This window comes from Notothenia rossii (genome assembly GCF_949606895.1).
Source record: "Notothenia rossii genome assembly, chromosome: 5".
Classification (NCBI taxonomy): domain Eukaryota; kingdom Metazoa; phylum Chordata; class Actinopteri; order Perciformes; family Nototheniidae; genus Notothenia; species Notothenia rossii.
This window is the reverse complement of record NC_136903.1, coordinates 2,782,679-2,800,711: the sequence shown is the minus strand read 5'-3', so window position 1 is coordinate 2,800,711 and position 18,033 is coordinate 2,782,679. Positions and strand designations below refer to the sequence as shown.

Below are 18,033 nucleotides of genomic sequence, written 5' to 3'. Positions count from 1 at the left end.
TGTTGGGTATCCTTTTGTTGAACTGTCTGTTTAAAATTAATCGAAGCATCAGACTAAAAAAAGCTTTTGAAAATAATGTTATATTTTGATTTGGGTCAAAATATAATATTTGTAAACCTGAAGAGTCAGAGCCTCACCAGCCATGAGCCTCACTGCAGAAGCTTATATATACACCCAAGTGTGTTGTACCCCACCACTTTTGTACATATAAAAACGCCACTGATCCTGACCATAATTTGAAAAATGATCTTCTCATATTATCACACTACCTTGAGGATTGACTCAGCACCTAAGCCGATGTCAATGTCCTGTGGATGGAGCCAGTTGTTCTTGTCTGCAACATCTAGTCTGGTCAGCTGCAGTGTTGTGATGTCCTGAAGGAGCTCTCTCTTAGTAAAGCGTCTTAGTAGACTGTCAACAGAAACAAAACAATAAATGCAAGTCCCCTGAATCCACATTTATCATACAGTGACTAGTGTTTCTCTAGGACATCTACATAGCTCATTTAAGAAACGTATAAATCATTACCTTGATCAACTCAGCCAAGTCTTTGCCGAGGAATGGCATCACTGGCTCGTCTGTTTGGTACTTCTTCAAAAAGGGATTGAAGGTCCTGGCAAGAGCCATGTAGTACTGCAGTTTGGCCAAGATGAGCGGGTCCTTCAGGGCTGCTGCGATGGTGCCGAAGGATGCTGTTCCAGGGTTTGGGAGCTTCTTGGTTCTCACTGCATCCATGTGCTGGAGCAGAGATGGCCAGACCGCAAGAGCCCTCTCCACCACAGGCAGATTTTCAACCCAGCGGTGACCACAGAACGACATTGCCCTCAGCAGCTTGTCCAGCTGCCACATGGTGAAGCCACATTTGAAAGCATTGTGTGGAGTCCACAGCTCCCCACGACAACAAGCTAAGCACCACCATACTGTTCCGCATGCTGTCGCTGGAGAAGTTTGAATAACTTCCAGTTTCCATTGAGATGGACACCAGGCTCCTCAGTTCAAGTTGGTCTACACACTCCTGAGAAATAAAACTGAACCACTTAATCATATATCTCAGTATGTTAGGCTATACAAATAAACTTGAACCTTTACACTTGTTTGAATTAAGTTGTGCGAGTTTATTGTTATGTATGCTATTGTATCTAGTATTGTGTTGATAAGCAATGGGAATAGTAGGCTAACTTACATTGTTGGTGTTCAATATAATACAAGATAGTACTTTATCTTAAAAAAAAATAATCCCAATTTGGGAAATGTTTGTGTTGCAGCATAAAAGACATGGCATTGGCAGGAATATGAAACTGAAAATATAAATGCACAGTTTTATTCCAAGAGAAACTTTGGAGCAGACTTCTCTGCCAGCCAGAGGTGGTTTGTTATACACTGAAAAAAAGAACACATTGGATTTACTCAATTCAATTGTGGACATTTGTTGCACACAAATAATTTGCTTTGGCAGCAACCTATAGAATTGTTTTAAATCAACACAAACGATTTATGTCCAATCAACGCAATTACTTTGTGTTGATTCAAAGTTATTGAAATGTGTTTCAATAAAGTAAATTAAACACTTTCATCATTTTACTCCAACCCATGTTGATCACTTTATTCAAACACAATTCAATCCCTTTTATTCCAACACTATTTGATCACATAACTCTAGCAATATTTGTTATTTTAATATTCCCATGTCTATTACATGTTTTCAGAATTGTAATTTTTTTTGTTATACATTATATTTATAAATATAATTTTATGTAAATATGAAACAGATTTTAAAAGTAAACATAACCCACTTTTTTTGCATTGAAAACGATTAGAAAGTTTTGTTTCAAGACCTTTATTCAAGAACCTGGAGATTAAATAATCACTCAAGTCTTTCCAAAACTAATCTCCAATTTGAGAAGTACAAATATTAAAAAGGACCTTACATATCGTTTAGCAATTTCGTTACAACAACAACAACGTAAACAAAAAAACAATATATATATATATATATAAATAAAGCATCCCCTGCTTTTTATAAGGCATCAATAACTGCGATGGTGGGAGAACCAGCCACACCACTCAGTCCAGGAATGTATACTCTGCATCTCAACTACAAGAACAGTGTAGGAACAGCGAGCCGTGAACATGGACAGTGAACATGGACAGTGAGCTCTCTTCACTCGTGCATTTTCCTCTTCAAGTTTTGGGCCTTTCTTGAAAGGTCAGATGCATCCACCTCCATTATAAGCTTCTGAATAACTTCTAAGGTGTTGCGGAGCTTCAACGGGTAATTCATGTTTAGGGCATACATGAGTCCAAACAGCATTACAGCTGCAAGAGCCACATTCTCCAGATCCTGAAGCACCACCACACCCTCGAGGATAACTCCGACATCAGAATAGTCACTGCTGGGAGTCTCTCTGGCAACATAGATCCCCACTGTTGTTTCTTCTACCTCACGTAGTGTGTTGGCCTCAGTCATGTCCTGGTGGAAGATAAATTATTTCTTTAAGGATAAGATTTTTTTTACTCGGACCTCATTAAGACACAATTTGCTTATTTGACTCTACTGTGGCACTACACTAATTAGCACAATGCTTGCGAAGAAGAATACCTGGTTTGTTTTCACCTGTGGGTTTCACCAGCCTTGTAGGTTGTACATTAAATTGAGTGAATGGTAATTATTATTGGTAATATATATATCAGCGACTTTAAAAAGAGGAGAAGGTTGGAGAGAATAGACAGGTGAAATGAAATGACACCAAATGCTGGAGACTAATGAGCAAAGCATTAGGTACTACTCCTGATTCATAATTCATCCTATGTGATGTAATATAAGCCCTACAGGTGGAAGATACTGCAGCCTGAGGAGGATAGAGCTGTCCTTAAGACTATTGCATTAGTATTTGAATGTGTTTCTGGAATCAGAAGAACACAAATCATGATAGACCATGTTAATTCTAACAAAACCAATTATAATATCAATTTCAGGAAGACAGCTAAGTAACATGTCTGGTAATATGGTCTGGTATATCTGGTCAAATGAGGTTCTTTTAACTGAGGCTATTTTTCTTCTTAAAAACATGTTCAAACTAACTTCTTTTTTGTATGTGGATTACTACTTTAGCACACACTCACCATGTACTCCTTCACCAGATCCTCAGGATCCTCATTGAGGTAGATGCAGAGTCCTTTAATGAGGCACTCCCTGTCAGCATCGATGTCTTCCTTAAGGATTAAAACAAAGAATATAGGGACATTTTAATCAAATTGAACCTATGGAGTGGTCACATTTTGGGATAATTTACCATTGTAATTGATTTTAGACTGACCTAATGCCAAAAAGGAAATATTATATATATACACACACACACACACACATATCTACACATATACACACAGTTCAAAAGTTCTTACCGTCATCATGGCAGCCATGTCTTTTAACTTCTTGCCCTGCTGCCCCGATTTTTTCGAGAACACCCTCAGCAGACTTGCGGAGTGTAGGTCAAGCTGTGACAGGAACCTTGACTGTAGAGCCATAGTTGTAATCCGCTTGAACTCTGCGTTAACCTGAAAAAAAAATGAAACCATTTTTTAACAACACGGCCCACTGACATACACACATTTGTTTCATTAAACTTACAGCTGCCAATCACATAACTGTATGCACTATGCATGTTTGCTCAGCATTTGATTTCGGCTATGGAATATTGGGTGTGAATGCTGAAAGCATTTTGCTCTACCGAGATGTAATCCAGCTTGACGCGATCTGATATATTTTAGACAAACTTATTTTTTTAGGCGGCTTTGATGTAGTGCTAACTTATACAATCATATTCGCCACAGTAGATACGAGATTTGGACCTGAAAATCGCCAATAATATGTTTGTGAATGTGTGACGAATCTGATGACAGAGGCAGACCACAACTGTTGTGTTCGGTAAACACAACATGTGGAAACCAGTTAGTCTGAAAACCAGTAGGGACATGACACCAGCAGTATGTGCTGTGTGTTTCTGTTCTCAAGGAGGTTTAATAAGAACTTGTGCTAAACAAAACTTGCAGTCATTTTAATTTATGACGTTATCACGGTATTTTTCCTTTTAACTCTAAGCCCAAATTCCTCGCTAAATAAATGTTCCTCCTCCTCAATCCTATTTTTTTCGGCCCCCGGGATGACGGACATCCTTAAACTCAAGCCCTACTCATCTGCTTCAATCATGTTCCCACTTTTTCAAATATTCCTACTACTTCACCTTCTTCTTACACATTTAAGCCAGCAATGCAGTGAAGCATCAGCTTTTCAACATCCAGCATTCATTTGCACCTACTTCTGAACAACATCGTAATGGGGCCAAGCTTTACTCTAACAGTTGCATATACCATCTACAGCACAAAAAGTTACACCATTATCTTTGTACTCACCTCCATTACACCAAAGAGAGCTGGCCATCTCTCTTGTACATCACTGGTCATGGGAACATCACTAATGACTTCTTGTCTTCTCAATGCAAATGTTTTCTCCATTTTAGCCTTAACTGTCTCTCTGTTATTACGCTTCTTGTAATCTGAAAGGAGTTCAACCCTCATCTTCTCCAAGGACTGGGCGCATTCTCCAAGTGGAAAGTCAGGGCAGTAGGCCACTTCACCCCTCTTTGGTTTCTTAACTTTAAAAGCAGGAGAACGTTTCCCTTCTGGTTTATGTTTCAAAGTATTTACACATACTTCAGGACATCCCACTTTCCGGAGATGTGTGCGGTAGTTGGACAACTTGTATTTGAGACTAGTCTTCCATCCCCCATAGCCAGAGGCTGAGCCTTTTTCTTGTAAACATGGATGCTTCATGACGAGCGCCTCTGCAACTTGGTCAAACTCCCTGTCCGTGGCGTAGACTTTGTGCTTAACTACCTCCTGAATCAACCCCTCTAGTATATCAGACTTGAGCTTTGAATCAGGGATCAACAGTGTCCCTTCTTCTCTGAGAACTCTGTGGGCCTTTTCAAGCTTAATCTCTGCATCATACGAAAAACGGGGAACATGGAACACACCTGGCCATGAAGACCGTGAAGAAGTGGACTCTGGAGATGTGAGAATCCCGGTGCTGTCGCCTAGAGAAGATGTGGTGTCATCAGGATGACTGGTTGGTGGAAAGGAGCAACTGTCCACACATTGATCTGCATCAGCATTGAGAGGTCTGCATGATGTGTATATGACCTTGACTGTAGCTTTGTCTTGTATTTCTCCCATGGAAGTTAAGTTCATAAATTCATCGCCAAAAAGCGTGTCCATGAACTGCAGCCGAAAGGGTTCCTTTACATTACACTGAGTCTTTATCTCATTCTCCAGTTCATTCACAGTTGAAGGCAGGCCAGCAGAAATCACCACCCTCTGACAGCTGTCAGCCCCTAGGATTACTCTGAGAACAGCTGATGTCATCATGGTCTTTCTTCACCGTCTGTTAGGAAAGAGAGTATATAAACAATAAAAGGTTTAGAATTAGTTTTATTTCAAGTACATGGGGCTTGGTAGAAGAGTGAATGCTTGTCATTTTTTAAAAGGGTTCATTGTGAAGAACAATAACAATGTTATTGGACCAATGTATAGGGTTGGGTACTGTTCACATTTGAACCCATAGATATAAACAATAGATGGCTCACCCATGCTGCTGGCCAATGGAGACCGACGTTGCAACATGGCCGCCATCTTGCTGCAGTCAGCTCGCTCATTCATAACATTATGGTTTACTATTTAAATAACCATAGTTTGCTCAATTTTCAAACGGGTTGGTTTGTTATAAACATCAAAGATGTAGTTATGGTACTGCATACTTATAATTATGATTTTTTTTTCAACATGTCTTGTTGTCTCCTGTATCATAGCCATGCTAATAACGTTTATAATAAACCAAACCGTTTGTAAATCAGTCAAGATTTCAGCGAGTTAAGAGTATTTTTGTGCAGATCACTCACCTTACAACAGTAGCTGGTGACTGCAGCAAGATGGCGGCCGGTGAGCTACGCTGGAAAATCTCCCATGAGCCATCTAATGTTTATATATATATGTGTTTGAACCGATACCAGTACCCAACGGTACCTATTCTCTGTACTTTAGTCTGTACCTGCCCAAGCAGTGTTTAATTTGTTGCTTTACCTCAGACACAGATTGATCTCTTCAAGGTCACCATCCGCACACATCCAACCAGATAGGCGGCCAAGGGATACTCATCGACCAGTTCACAGACTTCCACAAGAGCAAGTTCTCGTGACGGAGATGGAGTCACCTCAAAGGCTCTGTAGTGCTCACTATACCATCCACACAGCAGTTTCAAGACAAAAAACACTCTCTGATGCAAAATGCATATTTGATGGATTTCCCCAAATTCGGGCAAGCCACCTTCCGACCCATGGACAACTACCATACCTGTCCTGTAGTTTATTCCCTTGCTCCAAACATTTTTTGCAAGGTGTATTTCAGATATGTCAGGATCTTTCTGTTTAAAAGCTTGAACTAGCTCCTCCTTCAAAACATCTAAGGGGACAGAAGATACATCTGAGACATCCAGCATTTGTTTATCAATACTTGGAGACGACAAGTGGTAGCCAATCATAAACTGATGTTTCACAGCCAGAGATAGGGGCACGTTTTTAAAGCAACTGGTGTGTTTGATTATGTTTTTAAAGAAACTGTGCTTTGCCTCAAACCTCATAGTCCAAAGTCCCACAAGAGGCCCAAAAAACCTTATTAGTTGTGGATAATGTTCTATGTAGTGGTGTTTGGGACGCAGTCTATTGTTAGGAAAAACCTCTTGATACCTTTGTCTATGGTCTGAAATTTTGCTCTCAAGGTATGCAATAGACTCGTCGTTGTGAACTGGGGAAACCACAAGCTCAGCAATCTGTTTTAGGTCCAACAAGACCTGCCATGCTGGATCATGCTCAGGAATCTTAGGCCCAATTATAAATGGGAGCAATCTTAACAAGCACCAGTTTTCATGGGCATTACCACCTATGGTTTTCCTGTGTGAGAGATTTTGTGGCAAAATATGAGGCTTATTTGTTTTGTCTGTCCACTTGTATGGGAAATGTAGAATGGAATTGTTAATATCTTCCAAGGTTATGTACTTCTTTGAGATTAGAAATGTTAGACAATGTGCTATTTCAACAGGCACAATGCCTTCAAAGAGATCGTGGGCAATGTCAGGAGGATAGCCACTGATGACATTAAAATGAGAAAGCGCTTTAGTCAAAGGACAAGCTCTTTTAACTCCAAAACAGCTGCTGCCACTATCTAGGGCTGTTCTGACATGAGTGTCATGTATTTCTTTTGTTCTGAGGCTGAAAGTTCCTGCTCTAACCTCATTTGATGCAATGTCTGAAGCTGTTGCAGTACAAAAACGACAAAAATAGGTGCCTGAAAAATTCTCAACAAAACCCGCTAATCCATGAGCTCCTAAATTGTCTGCAGCAATAGTTTGAACTGTACCTTTGAGCGATGTTCCCAGTTGTGCGACAAAAATTCCATCAACTTCCAAAGACCTGAGATCACGTAGAAGTGGCTCTAAAACCTTGTCATAGCCATAGGTCTTAACATTGTCTGTTTTGCACAAAATAGCTAAGTAAATGGAGGACAAAGAGGAATGAGACCCTGGGGGTAGGTTACTCAGCACCCAGTACACAGCACAAAGTTTGTGGGTTTTACGGGAGGTGCCAAGAGGGTTACAGACCTCAAAGTCATCAACATACAAACCAATAGATACCCTTAACTCTTGACCTGACAATAAACTGTTTTGCTTACAATGCAGACCATCCCTGAAACACTTGTACACAATTTCTTTTGCTGTCTCTGTTTCCCTTTGCGTTTTGTGACTACAAACTAACTTGTCCACAATATCTTTCCTATTCAACAGCACCTGTAGAGATTCAAGAATGGGGACATACTGGAAGGTTTTCTTCTCTTTAGCATCCAAAATACATTCAACTGGTTCAACAATATTAAAGTTTGCCTTGTAATACTGCTTACGTTGATATGTAGAACTCAAAGGACCACCCTTCTCTATGGCTTTATTTATAGGATTCCCAGTGCACAGAGAAGTGGTTATTTCCTCTATGATAGCTCTGTCAACCTGGAGTTTGTGCTTCTGAAAAATATCAACTAGAACGCCATCAGTGTGGGAACTCGAGAGAGAGCTAGTTAAGTTGTGAAGCTCTAGCAAAAAATCATTGATTGCTGTGCTTGGTACATGGGTTAAATGTTCCAACTTTAACAAAGCTGCTGCAAAAGTTTGTTCAATTACATTTGGAAGGTCATTCGGGGCATAAACACTGCAATCTGGTTGTGCATCAGAGTATGCCTCACCTATTTCATCATCTGAAGTATTTTGCGCAGATTCCAGAGAAACAAAGGTGGTTGATGTCACAATTTCTGGTTTAAAATCTGTAATTGAATAATAAGTATGTTTTCTGCTCCAGTGGGATTTAAATGTTCCGTAGATATTTGTTTGAAAGTTGCAATCTAAAAACATGCAAGTTACAACCTCATTTTTGTTAAGGTGTGCATTAATGTGAGCCCAGTAATACCTTTCCGAGACAAGATCCTTACAAGGACATAACTGGCACCTAAATATACAGCTCTTGGATTGATGACTGGTTTTAGTCACATGAAATCTATTCAAATGAATTAAAAGCGCATTCCACGTTTTAAAAGTGCAGGGGCAGCTTACATATACACAAGGAAAACGATTATTATTCCCATAATATCTATGTTTCACTCGATAATGTTTTAATATTTGGGACCTACTTGGTAAAACTGAGGGGCAGGCCTTACAACGCCACATTCACAGCAACATTCTGGCAAACTTGCAGCACCATTCACTGCAAAAGACAAATGGAAACAAAGAAGGATTAATGTCTAATGAGAACATTCTGACAAAAATGTAAGACAAGCTGTCAAAATGAAATAACAAACATCAATCAATAATAAAATGGGGAAGGTCTAAGTAACAGTAGTGACACAACTGTTTATAAAAAGCATTTCAAAAAGTATGACACATCACACAATGGCCAATCACACCGAGTGGGACAGGGTTAAACCAAAATACAATTGTATTCTCACCACATCAATTTGAGCCCACAGTAAAAGCGCCGACTCCAGACACGCACAGAGTTCGCGTTTCAATCTGCTGCAACAAAGAGCAACACAAAAAACACTTATACAATGCAAAACAGTATTTCTATAGACAAAAATTGTAAATACTCTAGTCTACACATACGGGAAGTAGGGGTTCTGGAGGTGCTGCAGCACCCCCTGTTGGTGAATGGTGTACATTTTTTAATGGTTACTATTATGTTCATGTTACTGTTGAAATCTCTCCCCACTTTTGGCCTCACCCCCTAAGTAAAATGACTTCCCACGGCTATGACTCTACAGGTCAACAGATTATGTTATTTTGAGGGATGATGCCAATCTTTTTTATAGCAGATCAACAAATAGCCAATATACATGTCTGCATCTGAAAATGTAAATGACACCATTGCTCCCTTCAATGTACATGTATATATACGGCTGGGTACCTACCGAAATAATCTGGTACCAAGTAGTATCGACTTCTCAAGTCAAAGGATACCTATCCTTATCATAATAATCACTGCTACATGGGGCACTGGGAAAGTCAGATGATGTCAGTCTGCATAATAATTAACCATGTGCTGCATAATAATTAGCCATGTGCTTCTGGTAACTAGAGCATATAGCCTGTCTGTATCCCCTAGAATGACGCACAAACATATATGCCCTAAAGCTGATGCACCGGACTGCTAACCATGCTAAGCCGTTAGCCCTTAAGTAGCCGTTAGCCCCGTTAGTACCTGTTAACTGTGTTCGTTATTCTCCCGACCAGGAGAGAAGCTTTAAAATAGGAGACTAAATGGAGTCTCTGTGAAAGTTCAATTGGGTACTTTAATTTAAAAAGGCGCGGGTTGGTCACAAGCATGATATTGTTCAGTCAGACAAACAGCTGTGATCTGGCTCTCCTCAATAGGGAAGAGAAGAGAATAGATCTCTCCTCCGGTGCTGTTTATATATCCTCTGCTGGCTCCTCCCCGCCAGCCGGCTCACCTCGTCTCCAATGTCCGTTATTGCATTTAAACAGAGGATAGGTTCTTTTCACATTCAATATATGCTTAACACGCCGTTTCTCCTCATATTCTCTTTCATCACTTTTCATTTAACACATTCTAAACGCTGTAATCAATACTCTAAACAATACTTCTCGGCTCGTTTGGTTTCCGGTCATTCCGGATGTTGTCACATGCTACTCTCGTCTGTAAACAATAATGTATTCAAATAAACTGTACCTTCATTTAATATTCAGCATGGTAGTACCTCGACATCTACAGTTGTAGTGTTAAATCAGTAGGCTTCGGTTTGCACCACTCCATATCATTTCGCTACTAAATTCACCTCTTTAGGAAATCGTATATTAGCCACATGCTAAATGCTAACCGGAGATGAAGGATTTTCAGAATAAAAGCTTAACTGCTTGTGCACAAGAATTTCTGGTTTTTCAGTATAAAAGAGCATTAAAACTGACGGCATGTTTAAACTACATTTCCCCATTAAAACATTGATTTTAATTTCTAACATACCCCAATCAGGTTTTAAGGGTAGCCTACTGGTATCATAATTCTGATAAACGATACCCACACTTCTAATCCTGTTATTTACAGATAAAATACATACTCACCACAGAACTTGAGCCACAGCAGAGGCACTACGGTCGTCTGACGGCAATCTACAGCAGCAATCTGCAGCAGCAACAACAGCATTGACATTAAAAAAGTATTGCCGTTTTTCCCTTGCTAAAATTTAGCATAACTTTGGAGCGTGGCTTGGTTAAAAAGTGAGCGCCCCAGCCTCTTAATTAAAAGACAGTAATGTAAACTCGTACTGCTCGTTGACCAAAGCTTTCGTTTGAAAGCTAACGTTAATCCTAATGCGACGTTAGCTAACAATGGCTAAATTAACAGGGCCCCACCCGCCATTTTCAAAGAGGAAACGTAGCACATGGTAATTCAACAGCACGAGAGCAAATAACTTCATGACAGTTCATTAACTTATGTTGGTGACTTTCAATGCATTATATTACATATAGTTACGCATTAACTAATATTCCAATGTATTCCAACCATCCATACTTACCGATCCAAGCTGGGTAATGGCGGGACAGAGCTGCCTTCCTTGCTGCTGTCTTCTTCCACAAAGAAATGCATTGCGCGATTTCGCGGGGTATATTGCGGTGGAATTGATACATTTATTTGATTGACTCATTTTATCCCAACATGACCTAAACAAGTTCATGTACTCTCTCCACATAAAATGTAGATTCTACTCAATACTATTACATTTTGCTTCGGAACATGAGGCAATTGTATAACATTCACACAATAGGCTTGGATAAATCCAACAGATGGCCAGTCCCCCTTTTTTCAGTGTAGAGAGTTATTGCATAGAGTTGTTATAGAGAGTTATTGCATAGAGTTGTTATAGAGAGTTATTGCATAGAGTTGTTATAGAGAGTTATTGAATAGAGTTGTTATAGAGAGTTATTGCATAGAGTTGTTAGAGAGAGTTATTGCATAGAGTTGTTATAGAGAGTTATTGCATAGAGTGGTTATAGAGAGTTATTGCATAGAGTTGTTATAGAGAGTTATTGCATAGAGTTGTTCTAGAGAGTTATTGCATAGAGTGGTTATAGAGAGTTATTGCATAGAGTTGTTATAGAGAGTTATTGCATAGAGTTGTTATAGAGAGTTATTGCATAGAGTTGTTATAGAGAGTTATTGCATAGAGTTGTTAGAGAGAGTTATTGCATAGAGTTGTTATAGAGAGTTATTGCATAGAGTTGTTATAGAGAGTTATTGCATAGAGTTGTTATAGAGAGTTATTGCATAGAGTTGTTATAGAGAGTTATTGCATAGAGTTGTTATAGAGAGTTATTGCTGTGGGCAGGAATATTTCCTGTATCCGTCCTAATATGCAACTGTTTGCAACATAACAGATCACCCAGCATTGCTAATGAAAGATATCTACGAATGTGAGTCTAATACTTAATACATGTATATAAACATTTAATTGTCAAATGATTACTTACTTTGACCTGTTCCAGCAAGTCCTTCGCTGTTGCATGTCCCATAAACTGGGAACCCAGGTACCGCGAATGAACTTGCTCCTCCTCCCAGAAACGTACGTGCAGGTCCAGCTGCTTGTTTTTGGTCGTTTGGTTCAAACTTTCATCGAACATCAGAACGAACGGACCGTTGTTTATTTGAGAGACGAGGTCTCTCTTGATGTGCGGCGCCAAACCAAATTTGGTGATGTGTCGTTTTGTCATCACTGCTTGCAAACGTTTTCGCAATATCCGAATCCGGGAACATGATTTTAAAAAGCTCTCCTATGCCATCGTTGCTGTTGTATGGTTGGTGTTTTGCTACGGTATTTAGCGTCCACAGCACCTCTTAGGGTTGACGTAGCTCCAAACATCGCCCGGAGGTCCCCCGATATTGTTGCGGGAGCTGCTGTACTATCTAACGCTACATTGGACACAAGGGGATGATGGAAATAAGTGCACATGTTAGGGACACATGCTGGAGGTCTTTAGTCCGTCCTTTGGGGGTCTTGGAGCGGCCAAACAGAGGTGTATTTACTGGTCTTTGTCCTGGATTTTTTTAAAAAGCTTACAGCACCGGGTATTCCCAGGCAGTCTCCCATCCAAGTACCGACCCGGCCCGGCCCTGCTTAGCTTCCGAGATTGGACGTGATTCTTTTTAATATCTTAATCTTAATAATCTACATTTTTATAACATAGTTCATATAAATGAGCCCTCAAAGAGAGAGACTCCATGGCCTTACATTCAAGCCAAAACAAAACAGATCAAACAAAAAGAAGAAAATAAATGGATTCACATCCCAGTAATCCTAACTCCTAACAGTATAGGGAAAACATTACAAAACATCACACAATCATCAACATATTTCAAAATTAAATCTTAGCTTTCCAACATTAATTTCAATCAATGAGCAACCTTCCACATGATCCTCCACAAAAACCTCCTTTTCCATACATGTACAGGAACAACAGTCCAATGTCTCTATCGTCCTTTTCATTTTGTCCCATACTTCTTCCATCCTCCCCTCATAATGTGCAATATTTCTCCTTAATGTAACCGCATGACTTAAACAAAAATTCAGGAGACCAACATTGCACTCACTCATTTTCCCATTCATACCAAACACTTTATCAACCTTTCATTCCAACATCTGCCGATCATTTCTTTTATTTTGACAGAAACAGCCTTAATTTACTGCATTCAACAAATTCATGCATACAACTCTCCACTCCCACCCATCACATTCTTTCTTCACCTCACTATCAAACATACTTATCACTAAATTACTATTATTCCCTCCTTTCTACTGTCTAATATATTCTCTGCTGTCCCTAACCCCATTAATCAATCCCTCCCTCTACCCTCACCCACCATCACCTGTACCCTCATAAAACCCGGAACATACTCATAAACTAAATCCCTCACAACTCTGAACCCCGCCCTCCACATTGGCAAATTGAAGATAACCTTTTGCTCCTTCACAATCCTTTGGTTCAGGAAGATGGGTAGCTTCGAGGGATGTCCCGATCACCTTTTTTTGCTCCCAATCCGATTCCGATCTTTTGATTTTGACAATTTCCCGATACCGATTTTTCCCGATCCGATCTTTATGCAATGCATTAAGAGAAAAAAAAGCATTCAAGTTGTCCCTTAAGGTTATTTTTTAATTTAAATTGGATATTCTATCCAACATGGATATAGCTTCTTTCTTTCACAGCAGCATTGGATCAGTTCAGTTGTGCAGCATTGGATCAAAACAAAATAAAGCTTATCAGTATTTGTTAGCTTACTGCTACAATTAGACACTGCGCCCACTCTGTTGCCAGATTTGAGAGAAATAAGCAGGTCTATGAAAACAAGCCCCAAAGAAGCAACACATATATGATGTTCTGTAATTTGAAACCAAAACTAAGGCCTCAGGATGACTTTAAGACTTGAACATGGTCATTTTTGTTTTGTAACATTGAATACAAAATAAAAGAAAATCCCGATCCCCGATTTTTTTTCTCCCGATTCCGATCTATTGAAAATCACGTGATCGGCTCCGATCCCCGATCACGTGATCAGATCGGGACATCTCTACTTCCTACTACACTATCTCTGTGAAGAGGTATGTTCAGGTCATCTGAGAACAGCTCTTGGTGTTCTTCTTCATATTATTTGGTGCCGTTTTAATAAAATCAGCTGTTTTTTTCTCTTTTTTTTACACAAGCAAAAACAAAACAAAAATCATCAGACATTAATTTGACTTTGTTTATTCCAAAGAAAAGAGATAATTATTATTTTTGAGACTTATTCATAAAGTGGTCTTCAGTTCTGTGAGCCAATATGCAACATTTCCTATATAATCTATGGTTACACAATACAAGTGATAGATTTAGCATCAAGACATGGAAAGTACAAAAGCTTCTCATTTTGAATGTGTTGCTCTCTAGATGATTTCAAAGGCAGGTTATAGAGTTTTTAGAATTCATCAGATCGTTTCAATATCTGTAGTCAAATTGGTTTGCTGTTTTAGTAGCAACGAAAACATTTAAAGAAAAAAATGCATTGATCACAATCTGATAATAAAGTATAACAACGCCCATCCCATAAAACACATTTATTTCTAACATTAAATGATATTGAACCTGATTTCAAATCAAAGGGTTGTTCTACTCAGTGTGATTGACAGGAGAGATGATCAGAGGGGCAGAGTTTTTACCACCATCGTTGTCACAAGGACCAAAGAATGGGTAGAGTTTCTCTTTGAAGCAGCAGCCAGTGAAGGAGTAGATCAGAGCTGCAGCATCAACATCATAAAAGGAGACCAGACCCTCCTCATAATCCACAAACACCCCCACCTTCTGAGGCTGAGACTTCAGAGAGAGACAGACTGCAGGACCATCAAAAGCTTTGTACTCATTTTCATTCCTCAACACTATCATCCAGTAACCTTTCTGAGGAGACGCTGAGATCTGTCCCTTCCTGTTGATCGACTCTCTGACCACTCCTAGATCCCACTGAGTCTTCCCTTTAACCTGAACCTCGCAATAAAATCTTCCTGAAGAGAAACTCTGCTTTGCTAAGACACTAGCACAAGTATCAAATCTCTCTGGATTGTCTGGGAGATTCTTCCTCACATCACCATGTTTAACTTGTTTTCCATCATCAGACAGGATGAGTCTGGGATATGCTGTATCAGGATCAAGAGTCACCTCCACCTCAGACTGCTGGACCCTCTTCAGCTCCACCTCAAGCAGCTTCTTCATCTGTTTCCTGAGCGTCTCCTCCAGCTGAGTCACAGCTCTCCTCACAGTCCCCTCATATGAAGGTGGAAGGACCCTGACTTCTGTCCAGTTCTTGGTGGGTGGAGCAGCGTTCAGGGACGTGAAGCTTTGGAGGAGGTGGAGCTGGTCTTCAGAGCGTGAGAGCTGCTCCACCTCAGAGCTTCTCTTCTTCAGCTCAGAGACTTCCTGTTCCAGCTCTTTGATGAAGCCTTCAGCCTGTTCCTCTGTCTCTCTCTGCTTCTCTTTGATGGTGTCCATGAGCTCGGCCTGGCTTCTCTCAACAGACTCCTTCAGAGCGGTGAAGACCTGAACACCATCTGCTATCTCTCTGTCTGCTCCTTCCTTACTGAGCTCCACTGAGCGGTTCATCTCCTGAATCTTCAGTCGTCTCTTCTGGATCATCAGCTGAATTTCAGCCTCTGTCTTCCCCAGCTCAGCCTTCTTTCCTTCATATCCTTCTTTCAGAGGAACAACATCATGTGTCTTGTGCTCTGAATAGGTGCAGTGCAGGCAGACACACACCTGGTCGGTCTTACAGAACAGTTCCAGCAGTTTATCGTGCTTCACACACATCCTGCTTTCCAGGTTCTCCTCAGGGTCGATCAGCTGATGTTTCTTCAGGCCTGCTCTTGTCAGGTGAGGCTCCAGGTGAGTCTCGCAGTAGGACTCCAGACACACCAGGCAGGACTTCAGGGCCTTCAGTCTGGTTCCAGTGCAGGCGTCACAGGGAACTTCTGCTGGTTTGACAACGTGTTGCTCTGAGCTGCTGCTGCTGGCTTTCTGTTGAGCTGACTGTCTGAACTGAGCAGCCATCTCAGAGATGAAAGTGTTGACCCGCAGCTCAGGCTTTATGTTGAAAACTTCTTTACAGTTGGGACACTGACTCGGGACATTTCTATCCCAGTGTTGAGAGATGCAGGCTTTACAGAAGTTGTGTCCACATGGTGTGCTGACTGGATCAGTGAACACATCCAGACAGATGGAGCACAGAAACTGATCTTCAGTCAGCAGACAGCTGGCAGCAGACATGTCTACACTCTGAGGACAAAACGTGTGAAGAAACACAACTTAATGACATATTGTTTATTTGCCATGTCTATTTGAGTCCTATTACGAACGTGAAAATGTTAACAAGCCCAACGTCTAATGTTAGAAATGTATAGTAAAGTTCCCCAGCACATAGAGACTGCAGGATGCTAACTTTTCGGGCAATTTGCACAATTAGCATAAGATATGTTATTAGCATGAATCAGCTCTATCTACCAGGGGGTTAAAGATGGCTCAAACGTGCAGTTCAGATGGTGTAGACGTAGAACAAACAAACAAAAACATTGTTTTTCAAAAAAGTCACTTGTTAATATTATAAATCAAATCTGGAAAATCATAGCAGCATTTAGTTTAAACTCTAAAAAACACAATGTGCAAGCTCTATTCATTTTGGGGGATTTTGCCATTGTTGAACAGAGGAGTGAATCCTCCTTGCTGAGCATCACTGAAGTTAATAGTTTACAGTAAAGTTATCAGCTGTATAAAGGCCGAGAGCAGTTATTACAGAAACAGTGCGGCTGAGAAAGAAGGGTTCAAAGCTCAAGGCTGCTCACCACAGTGTGTCACAATTATATAAGAAGAAATGTGTAAATGTCATGCTTTTTATAAGTAATTCCAAAAACTTGTAACATAACACCAGATACCTTGCTTTGGACAGTTCAGAACAAATCTAATATTTAGATACTACTTTGTTTAATACAGTCATTTATAAAGATGTTTTCAAATACAGGAAATATGAAAATAAGTTTAAGCTAATGCTAGCTTTGGCTGTATTCTGTCTAACCTTCCTTACCCAGAGTTTACATTGTATTTTAGGATGTTGCTTATATCTTAACTGACACATTTCTATTGTATAATATTCTTTATCTGGTCAAATGGATGTAATAGTCAGATTCAGATTTTAATCCAACTGTGACAAAATATTAAGTGATGTGTCTGTAGTGCACTCACCAGAGTTTGCAGAGATCCTGCTGAGTTGAAAAGAGCTACTGAGCCGAGTGTGTCTTCAGAGAAACAGAGACACTGCTGCTCTGCTGTTGCTCTGAAAAACTTCAGCTTTCATTTCCGGGAAATTGAAACTCTTCTGTTACCGTGTGGTTCCACCTCTCAGTGGCAGTTTGCCAAGAGGAAGTGGAGGAAGAACTGTTGAGGCTTGTTATTTAACTTTGTGACGATGCATTTTACAACTGATCCAAGAGGCTTTTCAAACCGTGTATTGAGCACAAGTAGGAATATTTTCTCAATGCATTTCCTCCTTCCGCTTTATTTCAGTTTTACAGGCTGTGTGTTATGGTCCCTGTTTAAGAGCAGCTGGTGAAACACTTCTGCTGCATTCGACACGGTGAACCATCAGATCCTCCTTCACACTCTCCAAGAACTTGAAATTTCAGGGACTGCACTTTCCCTCCTCACCTCATACCTCAAAGACCGCACCTACAGGGTAACTTGGAGAGGGTCAGAGTCCGATCCTTGTCAATTAACTACAGGGGTCCCTCAGGGCTCTGTTCTCGGTCCCCTCCTCTTCTCCTTGTACACAAACTCAATAGCCTGGGCTATTTGTTAATATT

General features: G+C 40.2%; 3 protein-coding genes across 6 annotated transcripts in view; 1 reads left to right on the top strand and 2 right to left on the bottom strand.

The window, feature by feature from the left end:
* Nucleotides 1–18,033, top strand: part of LOC307040153 (uncharacterized protein) — a 161,292-nt gene that overhangs the window by 94,249 nt on the left and 49,010 nt on the right. The gene's annotated exons all lie outside the window — the stretch shown is intronic.
* Nucleotides 1,822–11,446, bottom strand: LOC307040140 (uncharacterized protein). Of its 3 annotated transcripts, none has more exons than XM_079682721.1 (8): nt 11,182–11,446; nt 10,727–10,787; nt 9,097–9,163; nt 8,782–8,855; nt 4,411–5,440; nt 3,403–3,555; nt 3,124–3,213; nt 1,822–2,470 (listed from the first exon to the last, which is right to left on the bottom strand). In XM_079682721.1, the coding sequence occupies exons 5-8, from the start codon at nt 5,422–5,424 to the stop codon at nt 2,162–2,164; spliced, it is 1,566 nt and encodes a 521-aa protein (XP_079538847.1). In that variant the 5' UTR covers nt 5,425–5,440; nt 8,782–8,855; nt 9,097–9,163; nt 10,727–10,787; nt 11,182–11,446; the 3' UTR covers nt 1,822–2,161. The 3 variants fall into 3 exon arrangements, with proteins under 3 accessions (XP_079538847.1, XP_079538846.1, XP_079538848.1); XM_079682720.1 differs by having other exon boundaries at nt 6,136–8,855; nt 11,182–11,445; XM_079682722.1 differs by lacking the exons at nt 8,782–8,855; nt 9,097–9,163; nt 10,727–10,787; nt 11,182–11,446 and having other exon boundaries at nt 4,411–6,100.
* Nucleotides 14,389–17,892, bottom strand: LOC307040136 (E3 ubiquitin-protein ligase TRIM21-like). Its single transcript, XM_079682716.1, has 2 exons — nt 17,417–17,892; nt 14,389–16,456 (listed from the first exon to the last, which is right to left on the bottom strand). Exon 2 carries the CDS (start codon nt 16,445–16,447, stop codon nt 14,804–14,806), a length of 1,644 nt encoding a protein of 547 aa, XP_079538842.1. The 5' UTR covers nt 16,448–16,456; nt 17,417–17,892; the 3' UTR covers nt 14,389–14,803.